The sequence below is a fragment of the Nomascus leucogenys genome, chromosome 10, assembly GCF_006542625.1.
Source record: "Nomascus leucogenys isolate Asia chromosome 10, Asia_NLE_v1, whole genome shotgun sequence".
Taxonomy (NCBI): domain Eukaryota; kingdom Metazoa; phylum Chordata; class Mammalia; order Primates; family Hylobatidae; genus Nomascus; species Nomascus leucogenys.
The window spans coordinates 84,285,243-84,305,058 of NC_044390.1; the positions used below are offsets into that span (position 1 = coordinate 84,285,243).

Genomic DNA, 19,816 nt, shown 5'->3' on the forward strand with positions numbered 1-19,816 from the left:
GCCCCGGTCCCCGCGCCGCCCCCCGCGGGTACTCACAGCCGGTCTTGCCCTCGAGCTCCCGCACCTCCTCAGACGCGGAGTGGGCAGCGCCCATGGTGCCCGCGGCGGGGGCCCCGGGGCGCGCGTCCCTCTCAGGCCCCGCACTGTCTTCGGCTGCGCAGCAGCGGGACTGGCCTCAGGGCTGGCCTCGGGTCCGACCTCGGGTCGGGACGCCGGCGAAAGCTCGGAGCCGCGGGTTCCGCGTGGGGCTGGAGCGGGGCCTCATATAACGGCGGAGGGCGGTGCGCCGCGGTCCTAGCGCACGCCGGTTTCGCGCACTGCGCGGCTGGGGGAGCGCCCCGCCCCGGCCCGGAAACCGCCGGAAGGGGACCCCGGAGCCCACCGCTCCGGGTTCCCAGTCCGTGCAGCAGCGGCCACGCACCTCGTCCCTTCCGCACCCCTGCTGGATCGGGAAGGAAGCAGGTGTGAACAAAGTTGGGGGCGTGGGTAGGAGGGGTGGGACCCCTGGGAGGTGCTATGCCCACTCCCAACCCATCCCACCTTACATCCTGCAGATCTTAGGAGGGAAACTCCACTGAGATAGTCAAGGAAGTCAGCGAGCATGAATTAGCTCTATGGCGAACAACAGTAATAATAATCCTATTTGAAAATGCACCATGCGCTTTGGTTTATTCCAGGAAAGCCCCAGCACCTTCCGAAGTGAACACACCCACGTGGCGGCCCGTGTGGGCCCTGCACAGCCCGGTGGCTGAGGGGCACCTCAAACCGCAGGAGCGGACTGGGCGCGGTGGCTCACGCCTATAATCCCAGCACTTTGGGAGGCCAAGGCGGGCGGATCACTTGAGCTCATGAGTTCGAGACCAGCCTGGCCAACATGGTGAAACCCCCGTCTCTACTAAAAACACAAAAATTAGCCAGGCGCGGTGGCACATGCCTGTAATCCCAGCTACTCCGGAGGCTGAGGCAGGAGAATCACTTGCACCTGGGAGGTAGAGGTTGCAGTGAGCTGAGATCTTGCCACTGCACTCCAGCCTGGGCGACAGAGCAAGACTCTGTCTCAAAAAACAAACAAACAAACAAAACTGCAGAAGCGGGCCCAGGAGGCTGCATTTGGGACAAACTGCTGGAGAGAAGGCAATGCCGGTGGTCCCCATGCCCATTAGGGAAGTTCTGGGTTAAGATGGCTTAAGGGGTTGGCTCTCCATCCAGTTGGGGTGACTGGGGCTGATGCTGTTGCCTGTGTAATGTGATTCCTCCTCCTTAAAATAAGGATAAGTTAATGAGATGTCCACCAGAGGGCCTGGCATGGACACAGCACATGGCCACAGAGGCTGCTGGGCGCTATGGAATCTTGTCCCCTGGAGAGGCACACAGCCAGGGCAGAACATCAAGGTCAAGGCTCTCCTGAAGGCTTTACAGTGCTTAGTGACACCACCATCAGTGACCATCAGGTATCAGGTCTGTTCTGAACGTTAGGCTCGATGATAAATGTTGGGGGGGAAGGGGGACAGGGTAGCGGGCAGGAGTTTTTCGGTGCCCACAGAGGGGACTTGGGTAGACCTACCTCCATCAGTTTCACAGGCTGCTGGGAAGGGGGCTGCTGAGAACTGCTGTTCATTCCTGTAGACTACCTTGGCTCAAGCCAAGGGTCACAGCCCTTTCCAGGGGCAGGAGGTGTCTTTCAGAGCCCGAGGTAGAGGGTGGGAGTTGGTCCTAAAACCTCCTAGAGCAGCAGAATCAGCCCCTTCCTGGTTGCAAATCCAGCTTTTGGCCAGGTGCAGTGGCTCATGTCTGTAATCTCACCATTTTGGGAGGCTGAGACAGGAGGATTGAGCCCAGGAGTTTGAGACCAGCCTGGGCAACATAGCAAGACCCCAGCTCTACCAAAAATTAAAACTTTTTAAAAATGAGCTGGGCACAATGGTGTGCGCCTGAAGTCCCAGCTACTTGGGAGGATGAGGCAGGAGGATCGCTTGAGCTCAGGAGTTAGAGGCTGCAGTGAGCTCTGATTGCACCACTGCACTCCAGCCCAGGCAACAGAGCAAGACCCTGTCTCTAAAATGGAAAATCCAGCTTCCTCTTACACTGCCTGTCTGCACTCGTAGAGCTAAGGCAGCACCTGCAATCTGCATTTTAAAGCACTCTCCAGAGGGCAGTGCAAGACCTGATCAAGGTGGAAAGATGTTGGGTGTGGGTCATCAGCTGGTCTGAGCCGGCAGGACAGCTGACCTAGGGACTGCATTTCGGGTTAGAAGGATTCTGGAAACAGGCAGGCCTCTGGGATCAGGAAAAGGATCCCCAGTACCCCTGTGAGTTCTGGGAACTCTGAGCCAGCCCATTACATACAGCTGCTGGGAGCAATTTTATTCCATCTTAAAATGTCAGTTCCTGGAATTGTATTATATTAAACTAGTCAAGGATTAAATGATGGAGCTCTCTGATGTGGGGGATAGGAAGTGGCATTCTCTGGACATCAGCCCCTCCTGCTTGGCACAGTTGCTTCGGTGGGGACAAAAGCCCTGGGACAAGGAGAAGGGCACATGGCTTCACACTGTCCCTTGGCGATCTCGAGGAAGCCCCTGGTATCTAGGATGAAGGGAGTCTGTCCTACCCGATCACCTGTCTACCCTGACCCACTGACCGCTGTTAGCTACTAGACAAGCACTTGTACTTGTTCCTTTTGCCGGAAACTTTCTTCCACTCCCGCTTCCTCTTCAGACCTCAGTGGAAACTCACATCCTCAGGGAGGCCTTCTCAGAGTCCTCATCCCCTCTCCTGGGTCCACAGCCAAACAAGCCACCATCACCAGTCAGCAGGGAGCTGGGAGGGAGGAAGTCTTGCGTAGGATGACAGAGGAGGATTTATTCCTAATTGCAGGGCTTGGAGAAGTCATCAGGAGATCCTTGGAGCAGCACGAAGGCAGGAAAAACCAAGGCACAATTTATGCATTTGTTCAATCATTTATTCATTGCACATTTATTGAGCACCTACTATATTCAGGGCTCTGGCTGGGTCCTAGAGCCACAGCCAGGAATAAGATGCCACCTTTGCTCCTGAGGAACTCCTGGTGGGGTGAGGAGACAGACACACGGGCAGTGACAAAGCAGATGGGTAAACAAGGTCTGATGTGATGGAGCCCACAGAGAGATGGAATGTTCAAACCAGAATGGGCCCCTGGAAAGATCTGTCATCCCTAACGCTGAGCTTCAGGAAGTCCAGGACTGTCCCCCAACTATGGTCCCGAAGGGATACAGCAAAGCCAAATTCTTGGTGGACAGATGTCTCTGTGTGGGCCCCTGCAGTGGCACCCGCCATCTGCCCGGGCTCTGCCCTCCTCTGGCAATGATGGGCACACCGCAGGGCGCCCTCCACGCAAAGCCAGCCGCTGCCTGTTCCAGGACGTCATGGCTTTCATTCAAACCTACCAATGGCTCTGCAGGCGTCAACAAAGCAAGAAGCAAGAATGAGGTCTGCAGCTTTGCATGGGGTCTGGCCAGGGCTCATTGGATTTTTTGTCTAGAGCCCTGGAAGAGGGGCACTCTGTGGGGGGGCAAGCTTTTCCCCCCCCAGTAACACAGTATGACTTTTGGAGGACTGGGAAACACTTGAGTCACCAAGCAACTGCGTCTTTTCTCCCAGAGGACCTCCTCCCGGAGGAGCTGATTAAAATTGGTGGCCGCAATTCATATAGTTGGTCCCTGTGAAGCCGCAAAGGGCAGCTGAGCCCAGAGATGGCCAGGACGGTCTTCACTTGGCTCTCCCACCTTCCTGTCACGGAGGGCTATGAAACCATACTTGGGCAAGTTAACCTCTCTCATCCTCAGTTTTCCCATCTGTAAAGTGGCAACAACATTGTGAGGGTTAAATGCAGATTCATATATGTAAGGTGATTCATATATGTAAGGTGATTCATATATGTAAGGTGATTGTGAAGGTTAAATGCAGATTCATATATGTAACATTGTAAGGGTTAAATGCAGATTCATATACTGAAGGTGCTTAAAACTGCCTGACACCGTTAAGTGCTAGCCAGTGGTGAGCTGGTAAACAAGTTCTCTGAAAAGGGCAGGAGCGGGGGAAGTCCTAAACTGTAGCAGTTGCCAATTTCTGTGTGTAAATACTCCTACCGTAGTCAATTTCAAGTTACTGATAATTTAACAATAGGCTTGCAAAATCCCTGAACTTTGTTTTTTACATATGAGGTCTCACTGTGTTGCTCAGGCTAGCATCGAACTCCTGGGCTCAGAGGATCCTCCTGCCTCAGCTTTCCAGGTAGCTGCGAATACAGGCATGTGCCACCATGCCCGGCTTAAAATCCCTGAATATTTAACCATTTGCTCTTGCAAGCTAGTCAAGACCAGGAAACTACTACCCAGTTGACTGTCATATGTTCGTTTATTTGTTCATTCATTCACTATTGAGTGCCAGGAGTTTGGACACTACAGTGGAGACAGTCCCTGACCTCAGGGATCCCAAAGTCTGCAAGGAAAGAGATGTGAACAGAACATCATGGTATGCTAGCCAGTACCAGTCACTGCAGGGGCCTGGAGGAGAGGGACCCAGCACATCTGCGTTTTATTGATAGAAAAACCAAGATGTTCCCAAAGGATTGTAAACCAGAATCAGAGCGTAGACTTGAAGGTGTCTGAATAGCAGTTTCTGTAATTCACCTGCCCCTTCTAATGGTTTAGCTTGGGGTAACTCCCAAGGTATGGTAATGTTCTAGGAGCAACAATACATTTTTCTTAGCATTTGAGCCACTGACCAAGAGATTTATGGGGACTCCAAGTACCATTGAGACTGCCTTTGCAAAAATTATAACAGAAAGTTATGACACTGAGAGAGATCTGATCTAATCAACCCTCATCTTGCCTTGTAACTTTCAAAATGCCCTTGGTCATTCCTGGGCTTGAGCCAAGCTAACTTTGGGAGAAATTTAATTTATAGTTTAAATGAGAATAGCCCTTCCCCAAAACTAAGCTGCCTTCATAAAACTAATGAAAGGCTACTGGGTGACCGGGCACAGTGGCTTAAGCTTGTAATCCCAGCACTTTGAGAGGCTGGGGTGGGAGGATCGTTTGAGCTAGGAGTTCAAGACTAGCCTGGGCAACTTAGTGAGACCCTGCCTCTATAAAAAAAAAAAAATTAGCAGTGCATGATGGCATGTGCCTTTGGTCCCAGCTACTCAGGAGGCTGAAGTGGGAGGATCACTTGAGCCCAGGAGTTTTAAGCTGCAGTAAGCCGTGATCACACCACTGTGTTCCTGCCTGGGGGACAGAGTAAGAACCTCTTAAAAAAAAATGAAAAGAAAAGAAAGGCCACCAGGTTAGGAGGATGAGAAGGGCCTGAATTTCGCTAAGACGCAGGCATAGTTAAATGACAACCAGCCATTATTCCAGAGGACACAAGATTTGCAACTGCCCCAATTCACTATTGCGGAACCTAAGATTGGCCTTTTGAGATGTCTTTACCTGCATTTCTGATGACCGGATGGCCCCACCCAGACCTTCAACTCTTGGCTCAGCCGGTCCTGGGGACCCCGTCCAGAAGTGGACTCAGTGCACAAGGACCATTTTCCACTCCCTTATGATTGCACCCCCAACCAATCATCAGCCCCCATTCCCCAGCCCCCTGCCCACCAAAGTATCCTTTAAAAACCCTAGCTTCCAAATTTTCAGATTGATTTGATTTGACACAGGGGTGCCCAGCCTTGTGTCAATTAAGCTCTTTCTTTATTGCAATGCCATCGTCTCAGTGAATTGGTTTTTTCTGTGCAGTGGGCAGGAAGAACTCATCAGGTGATTACATCATCTTGCTTGGCCTCTTAAAGAAGACCGCACCTAAACCACATCAAACAACCAATGTGTGGTGATGCTGTCATAAAGTAGGTCCAGGGAGAGGGAGACCGCACAGGTGGCCTGCATCAATGATTTGGCTCTGACACAGACGCTTTTTCTCATAAGGTCATTCAGTCTCCTTAGGCTGGTTTCATATGTCATGGTCTCTTGGTTTTCATGTCAATGGGATCAGAGATTTATCTGCAATTTGCATTTTGAAATTAAAGTTATCGTTTTGATTTTCTTTTGAACAATCTTTTTTCCCCGAGGCACCCTGATCTTCCCCCCCATAGCCGTGGGCATGCTATAGATGGATTCAGATCTGAGTTGAATCCTGGCTCTGCCCACTCCCTGGCTGTGTACCATTGGGTTGGTTACATTGCAACTCCAAACCTCAATGTCTTCATCGGTATAATAGGCCTCACAATCCCATCTTTGAAGAGTCGGAACAAGGGTGAAATGGGTGGCATAGAGCACACCCTTCCCAATTGTCTGTTCCTTTTTTGGGGAGGATAGTTGGATATCAAGGACTTTATAGCCACCCTGACTCTCCTGTCTCTTCTAGCCTCCCGTCTCTCCTGGCCCCGTGACTCCCAGTGCGACACATCAATGAAACTCAGACTCGAATCTCTGTCCAGCTCCCACTTCTTACAGAATCAGGTTTGGTCTTGGGAGAATGATCGCAGCAAGGGGGTTTTAGAATAGTTCCTTCTCTTCATTCTCTGAGAGCTTTAAACTCAACCTTGAGTTAGAAAATCACCCTGGCCCCTTCCTGGGTGGCACAATCACTGCTGTCATCAGCATCGTTGCTTCAGCCCATGGCTGGAGCTGAGTGGCCCAGACCTCAGAGGGATGCTGCCCTATAGGAGGGCAGGCTGGCTGCCTAAAAATAGGAGAAGGAGACTGGGCTTTTGGGGAGGGCAGCTTAAGCTTGTTTTTCTATTATTTATATAATTATAAATAGTGACCAATTACCGGAACTTGCAGGGGGCAGATGGAATGTTGTCCCTGGATGGGCTTCAAACTCTGCATTGTTGTCCAAGAAACAAAGTTACCAAGCAGAAAGAGGTGGCAAGGGCCCCAAATCTATTTTCACTTCACCATCACTTTACATCAAGCCTGGTGGAGGAGGCTGGGCAGGGGCCAGGGGGGTGGGAGCTGTCGAAGAAGACAGGAATAATCAGCATTTGGAAGACTCTGCTAGGACCTCTTCTCAGGTAGAAATGCAACAGCCCTAGGTAGAGATGCTTTTATTTATTCATCATTTGTGATTTGAGGAGAGGCATCCTACACCATTAGACAGGACTGTGTGGTAGGCAGAACGTGGCCCCCAAAGACGCCCACGTCCTAATCCCTGCAACCTGTGAATATGTTAGGTTACATGGCAAGAGGGAATTAAAGGAGCAGATGGAATGAAGGTTGCTAATCAGCTGACCCTGAGATGGGGGAGATTACCCTGGATTATCTGGGTGGGCCCAATATAATCACAAGAGTCCTTATATGCGAAAGAGGAAGGCAGGCTGGGCTCGGTGACTCGTGCCTGTAATCCCAACACTTTGCGGGGCTGAGGAGGGCAGATGGCTTGAGTCCAGAAGTTCGAGACCAACCTGGGCAACATGGTGAAACCTCATACGTACAAAAAAATTCAAAACAATTAGCCGGGCATTGGTAATGCATGCCTGTCGTCCCAGCTACTCAGGAGGCTGAGGTGGGAGGATCACCTAAGTCTGGGAGGCGGAGGCTGCAGTAAGCCATAATCATGCCACTACACTCCAGCCTGGGTGACAGAGTGAGACCCTGGCTCAAACCAAAACCAAACCAAACCAAATCAAAGAGGAAGGCAGGAGGGTCAGAGTCAAGAGTGATGTGATATGAGAAAGACTCAATCGGCCATTGCTGTTTGAAGATGGAGGAAGGGCACCAAGGAAGCTAGGCAGGCTCTAAACTGGAAAATGCAAGAAAACACATTCTCCTCTAGAGCCTCTGGAAAGAACACAGCCCCACTGACACCTTGATCTTAACCCAGCAAGACCCATTTTGGACTTCTGACCTCCAGAGCTGTACTTGGGCAATTTTTTTTTTTTTTTTTTGAGACGGGATTTCGCTGTCCCCCAGGCTGGAGTGCAATGGTGCAATCTTGGCTCGCTGCAACCTCTGCCTCCCAGGCTCAAGCGATTCTCCTGCCTCAGCCTCCCGAGTAGCTGGGATTACAGGCAGGTGCCACCGTGCCCAGCTAATTTTTGTATTTTTAGTACAGACAGGGTTTCACCATGTTGCCCAGGTTGGTCTTGAACTCCTGACCTCAGGTGATCCACCTGCCTCGGCCTCCCAAAGTGCTGGGATTACAGGCGTGAGCTTTTGTTTATATAAGCCACAGAGTTGGTAGAATAATTTGTTGCAGCAGCAACAGGAAATGAATACACACACTGGGTTTGCACTTGGAAAAATACAGTGCCAAGGAGACAGCGTTGACCAGACTGTCTTCCTACAGGGATGATTTTTTTTTTTTTCTTGAGACAGGGTCTCGCTTTGTTGCCCTGGCTGGAGTGTAGTGGCATGATCACAGCTCCCTGCAGCCTCAGACTCCTGGGCTCAAGCGATCCTCCTGCCGCAGCCTCCTGAGTAGCTGGGATTACAGGCACACACCACCAAGCCTGGCTAAGTTTTAAATATTTTGTAGAGCCAGGGCCTCGCTATGTTGCCCAGGCTGGTTTTGAACTCCTGGCCTCAAGCAGTCTGCCTCAGCCTCCCAAAGTGCTGGGATTACAGGCCTGAGCCATTGGCCCAGCCCTAAAGGGATGATTTAAGTTCTGTGTGCATGCGATCACCTTGGTTCTTATTTAAATTCAGATTCTGAGGTCCAGGTGTTGTATCTCAGGAGGCCCAGGAATTCATTTTATTTTACGTTTTGTATTTTTATTGATATATCATAGTAGCAAATATTTTGGGGGCATGTGATATTTTGATACATGTATACAATGTGTCATGATCAATCAAGTTAATTGGGATATGCATCACCTCATTTTTTCTTTGTACTGGGAACAAATTTTTCTCTTCTAGCTATTTTGAAATATAAATTACTGTTAACTATAATTATAATTCCCTACTTACTATCAGATTCCCTACTATCAAATACTAGAACTTATTGCTTCTATCTAATTGTAATTCTGGACCCATTACAGGAATGCTTTTATTTTATTTTATTTTGAGACGGAGTCTCACTCTGTTGCCCATGCTGGTGTGATCTCGGCTCACTGCAACCTCCACCTTCCAGGTTCAAACGATTCTCCTGCTTCAGCCTCCTGAGTAGCTGAGATTACAGGCGCATGCCACCATGTGCCTGTATTTTTAGTAGGGACAGGGTTTCTCCATGTTTGCCAGGCTGGATTCAAACCCCTGACCTCGGGTGATCTGCCTGCCACGGCCTCTCCTCTCAAAGTGCTAGTATTACAGGTGTGAGCCACCGAGCCTGGCTTTTTTTTTTTTTTTTTTTTTTTTAGATGAGATCTCATTCTGTTGCCCAGGCTGGAGTGCAGTGGTACAAACATGGCTCACTGAAACCCAACCTCCTGAACAACTAGCACTAGAAGCCCACCACCACGCCTGGCTAGTTTTTTAATTATGTGTAGAGACAAAAGCTCACTATGCTGCCCAGGCTGCTTGAACTCCTGGGCTCAAGCCATCCTCCTGCTTTGGCCTCCCACTGTGTTAGGATTACAAGCGTGAGTCACTGTGCCCAGCCAGGAGTGCACTTTAAATGAGAACTCCAGGTGATTTTGATGGAGATGGTCTTGTGTGTGTTGTAATGGCTTTGAGATATTACCCACATACGACACCTCTATTTAAAGTGCACAATTCAATGATTTTTCGTATCTTCAGAGTTGTGCAGCCATCACTACAATCAATTTTAGAACATTTTTGTCAACCCCCCAAAAAACCCCATACTCCCTGTCACCCCTCAATTCCCCCATCCTCTCCGGGTTCTGACAACCACTAATCTCTTCTGTCTCTGTGGATTTGCCTATTCTGGACATTGCATATAAATGGAATCATACAATATGTGGCCGTCTGTGTCTGGCTTCTTTCACTCAGCATAAGGTCTTCAAGGTTCATCCACATTATAGCACCCGTCAATGCTTCATTCCTTTTCATGACTAAGTAATATTCCACAGATAAACTGCATTTTGTTTATCCATTCACGGGTTGATGAACACTTGGGTTGATTCCACCTTTTGGCTCTTATGAATAGTGCTGCTGTGAACACTAGAGTACAAGGGTCTGTTTGAGTCCCTGTGACAACCTCATTTTGACACCCATGGACACAGTGGCTGGGGAGTCATTTTCCTTTCTGTATGCATCACTTCCAGAGCAGGGACAAGGGGAGTGAGTACAGGGAATCACTGGATGAGGAGGTTCTATACGTGCCAGTAACTGTACAGCTTCCCTCAAAGTATCTCACGTAACTGTCATGGCCAAAGATAGAGGCTTGGGCAATTAATCACACTGTGTTGCCAATGTGGAACCAGAGACTCATGGAAGCTCAAATCACTTACTTGAGTTCACATGGTCTGCAGATGACACAGCCCTGGTGGGTCCAAGCCCCTGACCCACAAAGCAGTGATACTTCTCACAGGTGCCTATCTCCACCGGAGGTTACCTGGCTGGCAAACAGGAAGAAAGTGAAAAATCCATTTATTTCATCTGCTGGATTGGATGACCACAATTTAGCTTCGAGTAATGACTGAAGAATTCCCCTTTGCAGATTACTAAGCACTTTCTAGATTCTATGAGCTTTTCTGCCTCCTGAGACAACACTACAGAATGTGCATTCTTCACATCTCTGTTATGAGCACAAGGAACTGAGGCTTGGCAAAGCGACCCCAGGCTGCCACATTGGTTCTCAAATGGTTTTGTGCCGTAGGATTCCTTGTGTAAAAGGGGGCCCAGGAACCTGCATTTTAACAAGGATTGGCCAGGTGCGGTGGCTCACGCCTGTAATCCCAGCACTCTGGGAGGCTGAGGTGGGTGGATCACCTGAGGTCAGGAGTTCAAGACCAGCCTGGCCAACATGGCGAAACCCTGTCTGTACTAAAAATACAAAAATTAGCCGGGCATGGTGGTGCACACCTGTAATCCCAGCTACTTGGGAGGCTGAGGCAGGAGAATTGGTCCAACCCAGGAGGCAGAGGTTGCAGTGAGCCAAGGTCACGACACTGCACTCCAGCCTGGGTGACAGAGTGAGACTGTCTCAAAACACAAACAAGGACTGCACCGGGAAAGGGACGGTTAAGAGCCCCCTTGGACTAAGACGCTAGCTTCTCATGGCCTCACTGTCCCTGGACACCTGCAGGAACAGACTCCACACTCAGGTGCAAGGAGGGAGATCCTTCCTAAAGGGCCACCTCTGTGACCACAAAAGGGCACAGACCGGGAGGAAAAGCTATGACTTAGCTGTCCCCTCGGCTGTCTGGCCTCCAGGCAGGCCCACACCTCCAGTGTGCTAGTTAAGTGACAGGGCTGGAACTGAATGCTAAGTTGGCCGCCTTTGGGGACCATGAGCTACCCCATGGGGCGATGCAGCTGGCTGTGGAGCTGTGAGCCAATCTCAGCACCTCAGTCACCCTGGCACCTCCCCAGCCAGGGAGGCCCAGCCCCAGCCATCTCCTCCCTCCCCCACTTCCCTCCTGGGATGACTGCAATAACCAATGAGACCGGCTGAGTGCCTGGGAGGCAGGGATGATAAATATATGTTGGGGTTCACAGTTGGTGCAGTTGATAATTTGGGGCTTACTTGGGAAAGCAGGCAGCAGGCACCTACCATTTTGACCAGCTGGGGCAGGCAGCTGGGGTGGGAGACTGTAGAGGTAAGAGGTGGGGCCCGGAGCCCTGAGGCTCCCCAGCCCTGCCTGGCCATGCTGACTCAGCAGAGCTCAGAACCCACTCTCCGCTGACAAGGCAAGCGTGCTCTTCTCAGCTGGCCGCTCTCAGCTGTCTCTTCAAACCCTCCCAGGAGGGCTGCGGAGAGCAGACACAGGAACCACACCTGGCTTCCTACCTTCATGCAGGAAAACAAGGAGTGGGATGTAAACAAAAGGCGGGAGGCTTCCCAGCTGCCCTTTAAGTAGAAGCTTCACCTGTGCCAAGGAGACCATGTGGTTAGTGGGTAGGGGAGAAAAATGCTTTGAGGGTTTCTGGGTCCCAGCTGCCTGCACAGGCAGGTGAAAGTCCTGCACCAGGTTCGTTATTTTGACCTGATACAGGACCCTTCCAGGGGAGAAAACCTGGAGAGAAGTTCTCCCTCCCTCCGTTCTTTCCGTAGGAGCTGAACAGCTGAACTTCTACTGAAGTTGGGGAACTCAAGGCAGGGCTGACAAGCCCCTCGGAATTGGCTAGTTCTACCCTCTCGTTTCCCTTCGTATTTTTTTTTTTTTTTTTTAAAGAGTCTCACTGTGTCACCCAGACTGGACTGCAGTGGCGGGATCTCAGCTCATGGCAACCTCCGCCTCCCAGGTTCAAGCAATTCTCTGGCTTCAGCCTCCCAAGTACCACCACACCTGGCTGATTTTTGTATTTTTAGTAGAGATGGGGTTTCACCATGTTGGCCATGCAGGTCTCAAACTCCTGACCTCAGGGGATCCACCCACCTTGGCAAAGCGCTGGGATTACAGACGTGAGCCATCATGCCTGGCACCCCCTCTCATTTTCACAGAGGAAGAAACAGAAGCTCATAGTGGTCACCCAGCAAGGATATAACTGGCTGGATCTAGATCAGGTCCTGAGACTCAGACAGGGGCACAGGGGGACTCTGCAAGTGTGGATTCGGTCAGGTTCTCCAGCATTCTAGTATGAAAAGGCAGGTTCCTGGCTGGGTACGGTGGCTCATGCCTTTAATCCCAGCACTTTAGGAGGCCAAGGCAGGCAGATTACCTGAGGTCAGGAGTTCAAGACCAGCCTGGGGAACATGGTGAAACCCCGTCTCTGTTAAAAATACAAAAATTAGTTGGGCATGGTGGTGGGCACCTGTAATCTCAGCTACTTGGGAGGCTGAGGCAGGAGAATCGCCTGAACCCAGGAGGCAGAGATTGCAGTGAGCCGAGATCACGCCACTGCACTCCAGCCTGGACAAAGAGCAAAACTCCATCTCAAAAAAAAAAAAAAGACGCAGGTTCCTGGAACCTATTGAGAGAGAACTACTGAGCTGGCTCCTCTGTACATTCAAATCTGAGAGCCTTTGCTCCAGAGACCTAGACAGATCTGGGGTCAAGTCCTGTCTTTGGCCTTAGGCAAGTGACTTCACCCCTCCAATCCTCGGTTCCCGTATGCGGCCCGTGAAATGGGCACACAGATTTTACATGAAGTGCTGCCATATGGAAGGTGCTCAGTAACAGACAGGTGTGGCCCTGGTCATCGGCTGGCTCAGGGCCTGCTGCTCCAGGTGCAGTTGCTGGGCCTGGCTGGGACTCAGTGGGGAACGATGGCATCTCAGGAGGCTCCTGCACAAGCTGATGAGCATGGGGCACAGTCCACAGAGATAAGTTCTTCTCAGGTTGTGTGCTGCAGGAGATGGGGAGGACAATTTGGTGCCTGTCCCCTGGGGGCAGGTCCCAGCCCCTCAGAAGGAAGAAGCATAGACAGGCCTGAATATTTATGAAGCCTGGGGCTCAACCCCAGCCACAGATATCACAGGGTGAAGAGCGGGCCTGTCCATTTCTAGGTGGAGGAAGGTGGGTGTGGATAGGCATGAACTCAGCACTGAGGCACCCCTGTGGGTAGGTCAGCAGGAGGTGGGGAGGGTCCCAGGAGCAGGGGCGCCTGCAGGAGGCATCCTTCCCAGGACCTCAGTCAGAGGTGCAGGGGCAGAACTGAGGACAGATGGCATTACTGCAAAGTTCCCCTTCCCTCTGTGTCTGTCCACAGAGCATGGCAGAACGGGGGATACCTTCACGCCACTCACACTGAGGCTTCATTTCCTATCCAGGAGGACGTGGACAGAAGGCCCATGGCTTTGGATCAGCCTTGACATTCAGAAGTCAAAGAGAATAGAATTTTCTTGAGATGCATATATATTTAGAAGCAGCAACATGAGGCTAAGGTCTTTCTGGAGGACTCAGGAAGTGAGAGCCCTCTGTCTGCTGAGGTACGGAGAGAGCCCAGGTGCAGGATAAATCAGAGTGGCAGTTCTTGAACCTGGCCTCACATTAGAACCACCTGGGGAGTATGTAGAACGCCTGATGCTCGGGCCACACCCAGACCCCATGTGAATGAAGGCTGAGGGGTGGGAAGGGCAGCATCAGTGCTGTTTTTATTTTTATTATTATTATTTTTTTAATGTTTTTAATTTTTTTTTTTTGGAGATAGAGTTTTACTCTGTCGCCCAGACTGGAGTGTAGTGGCATGATCTTGGCTCACTGCAACCTCTGTCTCCTGGGCTCAAGTGATTCTCCTGCCTCAGCCTCCTAAGTAGCTGGGATTACAGGTGTGTGCCACCATGCCCAGCTATTTTTTTTTCTTGTATTTTTAATAGAGGTGGGGGTTTCACCATGTTGGCCAGGCTGGTCTCGAACTCCTGACCTCAAGTGATCCACCTGCCTTGGCCTCCCAAAGTGCTGGGATTACAGGCAGGAGCCACCATGCCTGGCCAGTGCTGTTTTTAAATCCCCCAGGTGATTCCAAAATGCTGTCAAGTTTGAGGACAGACCATTGTCTCTACCCTAGCTGCAAAAGAGACCAACCTGGAGAGCTCTAATCCCAGGCAGATGAAATTAGAATCTTTGGGGGGGTAGTAGGGGCCCAGGTGGTGGTGTCTTTAAAGGGTATATACAGGGTAGAGAATCACAAATCGAATCAACCCAGTGGTATGATTCTGCACCAGCTGGCATGGTGTGTGTCTGAGTGTGTATGTGCGACAGTGTGTTCTCGGAGAGTCCCGGTGTGTGACCTGGGGCTGAGATCAGGCACTTGGCAGCTGTGCTGAAGCCATAGCTCATTAACCCCCATAACCCAGGGATGAGAGTGGCGCATTAGCCAGGAGCGGCTCACAGGTGGCACCTGCACAACGGCTCCTCCGAGGCTGCCTGTCGCTTGCCCATCGCTGCCTCTTTCAACTCAGGTTGCATTTAGGGCCTCATAGGGAAGAAACGTTTCCTTTCCTCAGTAAATCAGTCTGGAGCTGCTCTCTTTGGGGACAACACTGGTAAAGGAAACCTTCGGAATTTGGGTGAATGCAGCGTGTCTCGCAGGCACATCACTTCTCTGAAGCACTTCCTTCCTTTCTTTCTTTATTATTATTATTATTTTAAATGTAGTTTCACTCTTGTTGCCCAGGCCAGAGTGCAATGGCACAATCTCTGCTCACTGCAACCTCACCTCCTGGGTTCAAGTGATTCTCCTGCCTCAGCCTCCCAAGTAGCTGGGATTACAGACACACGCCACCACGCCCAGCTAATTTTTTTGTATTTTTAGTAGAGACAGGGTTTCCCCATGTTGGCCAGGCTGGTCTCGAACTCCTGACCTCAGGTGATCCACCTGCCTCGGCCTCCCAAAGTGCTGGGATTACAGGTGTGAGCCACTGTGCCCAGCCCTTTATTTTTATTTTATTTTTTGAGATGGAGTCTCACTCTGTCACCCAGGCAGGAGCGCAATGGTGTAACCTCAGCTCACTGCGACCTCTGCCTCCCCAGGCTCAAGTGATCCTCCTGCCTCAGCCTCCCGAGTAGCTGGGACTACAGGCATGTGCCACCACATCTGGCTAATTTTTTTGTATTTTTAGTAGAGACAGGGTTTCACCATGTTGGCCAGGCTGGTCTCGAACTCCTGACCTCAAGTGATCTGCCCGCCTCAGCCTCCCAAAGTGCTGAGATTACAGATGTGAGCCACCACACCTGGCCTGTGTTTCCTTTCTTTAAAGAAGAAAAAAGACGAATCTCCTCTTGTCCTCTTGTCACAGTGCATGTGAGTAAGTGTACTGGGCTCTCTGCAAGTCAGCTGTGATGAATTTTTAAAAGATGACCTATCCACAGATGTGATGCTCGCACCTGGAATCCCAGCACTTTGGGAGGACTGCTTGAGGCCAGGAGTTCGAGACCAGCCTGGGTAACATAGCAAGACCTCCATATCTACAAAGCAAAAAGCAAAAAAAAATTAGCTGGGCAAGGTGATGTGGGCCTGTAGTCCCAGCTATTCAAGAGGCTGAGGTGGGAGGATCGCTTAACCTGGGAGGTCAAGGCTGCAGTGAGCCGTGACGGTGCCACTGCACTCCAGCCTGGGCAACAGAGCAAGACCCTGTCTGAAGAAAAAAAATGACTTATCAAGCTTCTATGTGGTGTAAGAAGGCAAAACCCCACTGCAGAAAGAGGGAAACTGAGGCCTATGGAGCAAAGTTTAGTGTAGCCAGGGTGCAATGTCAACATCATGGGCAGCCATGACACCCCTTAAAAATCTCCTATGGGGACCACAGAGTATTGCACTCAGAGCTTTATGTGCCTAACCAGGTACAGGAAATTATGTGTACTATGGATGGTCAAATGCCCAGGAATGTACTGTGCATAAGAGCCTGCCTATGGCAAGTAATAATCTGAAACAGTATTTTTGTGGTTTTTTAAGAGACAGGGTCTCCCTCTGTTGCCCAGGCTGGAGTGCAGTGGTGCCATCGTGTCTCACTGCAGTCTCCACCTCCCAGGTTCAAGTGATCTTCCCACCTCAGCCTCCTGAATAGCTGGGACTACAGGCCTGCACCACCTCGCCCAGTTAATTTTTTTTAAATGTTTTGTAGAGATGAGGGTCTAGCCATGTTGCCCAGGCTGGTCTCGAACTCCAGGCCTCAAGCAATCCTCCTGCCTTGGCCTCCCAAAACATTGGGATTACAGGCATGAGCAACTGGGCCTGGCCTAAACCCGTATTTTCTATTGACTTTATATGACATTTATTTTTCCAGTTTTATTGATTTATAATTGACAAAAATCGCATATATTTAGGGTGTATATTGTGATATTTAAATATATGTCTATAAGTGAAATGATTATAATAGATAATTATTTCTATGATAATTAACATATCCATTAATATATCCATTTCAAGATAATTAACATATCTATCCCCTTATATGCTATTTGTGTGTGTGGTAAGAACATTTGAGATCTAGTCTCTTAGCATATTTCAGGTATACATTATTACTAATTACAGTCACTAATACAGGCCTCAGCCACCATTCTTAGTCTCAAGAACACACCTCCACCATGCTACTGTGGTCACTAGGTCTCCAGTACCTATTCATATTATGCTGAAGGTTTGTATCCTTTGACCAATATCTCTCCTCTCCCCCTGCCCCAGCCCCTGGTAACCAACATTCTACTCTCTGCTTCTATGAGTTGGACTTTCTTAGATTCCACACATAAGTGAGGTAATGCAGTATTTGTCTCTCTATGTCTGCCTGATTTCAGTTAGAACAATATCCTCCAGGTTCAGCCACGGTTTTGAAAACGGGAGGATCTCCCTTTTTTTTTTTTGTTTTTTTTTTGAGACACAGTCTCACTCTGTCCCCCAGGCTGGAGTGCAGTGGCACAATCTCGGCTCACTGCCACCTCCACCTCCCAGGTTTGAGCAATTCTCCTGCCTCAGCCTCCCAAGTAGCTGGGACTACAGGCATGTGCCACCATGCCCAGCTAATTTTTGTATTTTTAGTAGAGATGGGGTTTTGCCATGTTGGCCAGGTTGGTCTCAAACTCCTGACCACAGGTGATCCACCTGCCTCAGCCTCCCAAAGTGCTGGGATTACAGGTGTGACCACTGTACCTGGCCAAGGATCTCCCTCTTTTTGAAGGCTGAATAATATTCCTATGTGTGCGTTTCACATTTTCTTTATCCATTCATCTGTTGATGGACACTTAGGTTGTTTATCTTGGCTACTATGAATGATGTTGCAATCAACATGGAAACTGATTTCATTTCCTTTGGGTAGATACCCAGAAGTGGAATTGCTGGATCCTATGATAGTTCTATTTTTAATTTTTTGAGGAACCTCCACATTGTTTTCCACGATGGCTATACAAATTTGAAACAGCATTTTAAGTTACCCATTTAAACTGTTACCCTTTCCGTCTTCCCTCACCCCCCACCCCACATCCCTCTAATATCTCCACTAAAAGCCTACAGCTCCTGGTAGGGACCACAATTTAACCTTGGCTTGATTTAATCTTTGCAATCTATCCCCATAATTTATTTCCAGTCCAGAAAAAAGCCAGTGGTCACCTGTTGGGGTTTTGGACAAGTTCTGGGTTGAAATTCTCCTTCTTGTAGATTACAAGAGTTCTAGGCCGGGCGCGGTGGCTCATGCCTGTAATTCCAGCACTTTGGGAAGCCGAGGTGTGTGGATCACCTGAGGTCAGGAGTTCGAGACTAGCCTGGCCAACATGGTGAAACCCCGTCTCTGCTAAAAATACAATTAGCTGGATGTGGTGGCACATGCCTGTAATCCCAGCTACTCAGTAGGCTGAGGCAGGAGAATCACTTGAACCCAGGAGGAGGAGGTTGCAATGAGCCGAGATCGCCTCTGGTGTCGCAGGAAGGGTTGGGGACTTTGGGGTCAGTACCTGTTAGAAACCCCCAGGTGATGGTGAGGTTGGGGTGAGCAGGATGGCAAAATACTCTGCCACCCCCTGCTAGGAAAGGGATCTAAATCCAAGGGCTGCCCAGGGACTTCGCAGCCCCTCCCCTGTGGGCCTCTGCTCTTTGTCCCCATCCTTCTGTTCAGGCCAGATGACCACCCTTCAGCAAATAGTGGGAGGGGGAAGTGGCAGATTAGAGACCTCTAGACTCCAGCTAAGACCTGCTCGTTGGGGTCACCCATCCCTGTCCCACACCTGCCTCAGTGCCCAGGCTGAGTGCCGCCCTCTCTGAAGGAACCAGGGTGGGCCACCTCGGTGAACTGGGGTGAACCGGCAGCTGTGGCTGAGCCGGGAGACAACTCACACTCCCTCCAAGCTGCTGCTGCTGGCTGGAAGCAAGGCTGGGATGCTCTGATGTCACCAGAAAGCACCTCCTGTCAGGCCTCAGCCACTATTCTTAGTCTCAAGAACACACCTCCGCCTGTTAGAAGTCTCTCGACTTCAACAGGCTCTTTATAAATAACTTAGAAACTGGTAGTGTGCAGGCTGCTTGCTAAGAACTTCTTTCTTTTATTCAAGATGTTCCAAGGGCCTCAGTGGTGGGCACACCTCCCTCCCGGGGAGCCCTGTAAATGTTATGATCTCAGGAACGGACACTTCCATCCATGGGTGCTGCCGGCCCAGCTGCGCACTAACTAAACGCCAAGCAGTTTCACAGGCAGTTTCAGAGCAGCTGGACGACCTGGGTTCAAATCCTGGCTCTGCCACTTCCTAACTGTGTGAACTTGGGAAAGTCGCTTTGCTTGTCTTTGCCTCTTTGACTGCATCTACAAAACCAGGGCAATGAGAGTTGTGACAGCCCTGGGCTGTGACAAAGAAGAAAAGAACTGAAACACACAAAGTGCTTAGAACAGCGCAAGCCAGCAGCCATCTGGGTGTCTGCCACTGTCTTACTGTTGCTACTGGTGTCCTTAGGAAGCACTCGTCCAGGAGAGACCTTTATCTCCATTTTATCCACAGGAAACAGAGACCCCTGCCCCCAGGTTAAATGACTGGCCTCATTCACCCGCCCTGTTAGTAGCCAAAGCAGGACTTGAACCCCAGTCTATTCCACTGGGAATCTCACGGTAAATTATAAAACTCTGCTGCCCCCTAGAGCATGAGGCGGATCAGGCACAATCAAGACTAGTGGGGCTTCTCACCTGTGGGAACCTGTGACCAGCAGGAAAATCACTCCCTGGACCCTGCTGGGGAAGCTACCCTCCTCCACCCTCCTCCACCATCCTCCTCCAACATCTTGAGACCTTGGGCAGCTCAGTGTCCCCTCACTGAGCCTCAGTTTCTTCATCAATAAAATGGGTTTATAGTAACAGCATC

The 19,816-nt window shown here is 50.3% G+C and overlaps 1 protein-coding gene and 1 long non-coding RNA gene across 2 annotated transcripts in view; one reads left to right on the forward strand and one right to left on the reverse strand.

The window, feature by feature from the left end:
• The window catches only part of TESC (tescalcin), a 61,242-nt gene extending 60,923 nt beyond the window's left edge, over nt 1-319 (reverse strand). Inside the window, exon 1 of the mRNA XM_003274439.3 lies at nt 37-319. Within this exon, the coding sequence (XP_003274487.1) occupies nt 37-94 (58 nt within the window). The 5' untranslated portion in view covers nt 95-319. The remainder of the gene's footprint in view (nt 1-36) is intronic.
• Nucleotides 291-19,816, forward strand: part of LOC105740404 — a 38,501-nt gene continuing 18,975 nt past the window's right edge. The window contains exons 1-2 of the long non-coding RNA XR_001116439.2: nt 291-462; nt 1,271-1,458. This is a non-coding gene — a long non-coding RNA (uncharacterized LOC105740404). The remainder of the gene's footprint in view (nt 463-1,270; nt 1,459-19,816) is intronic.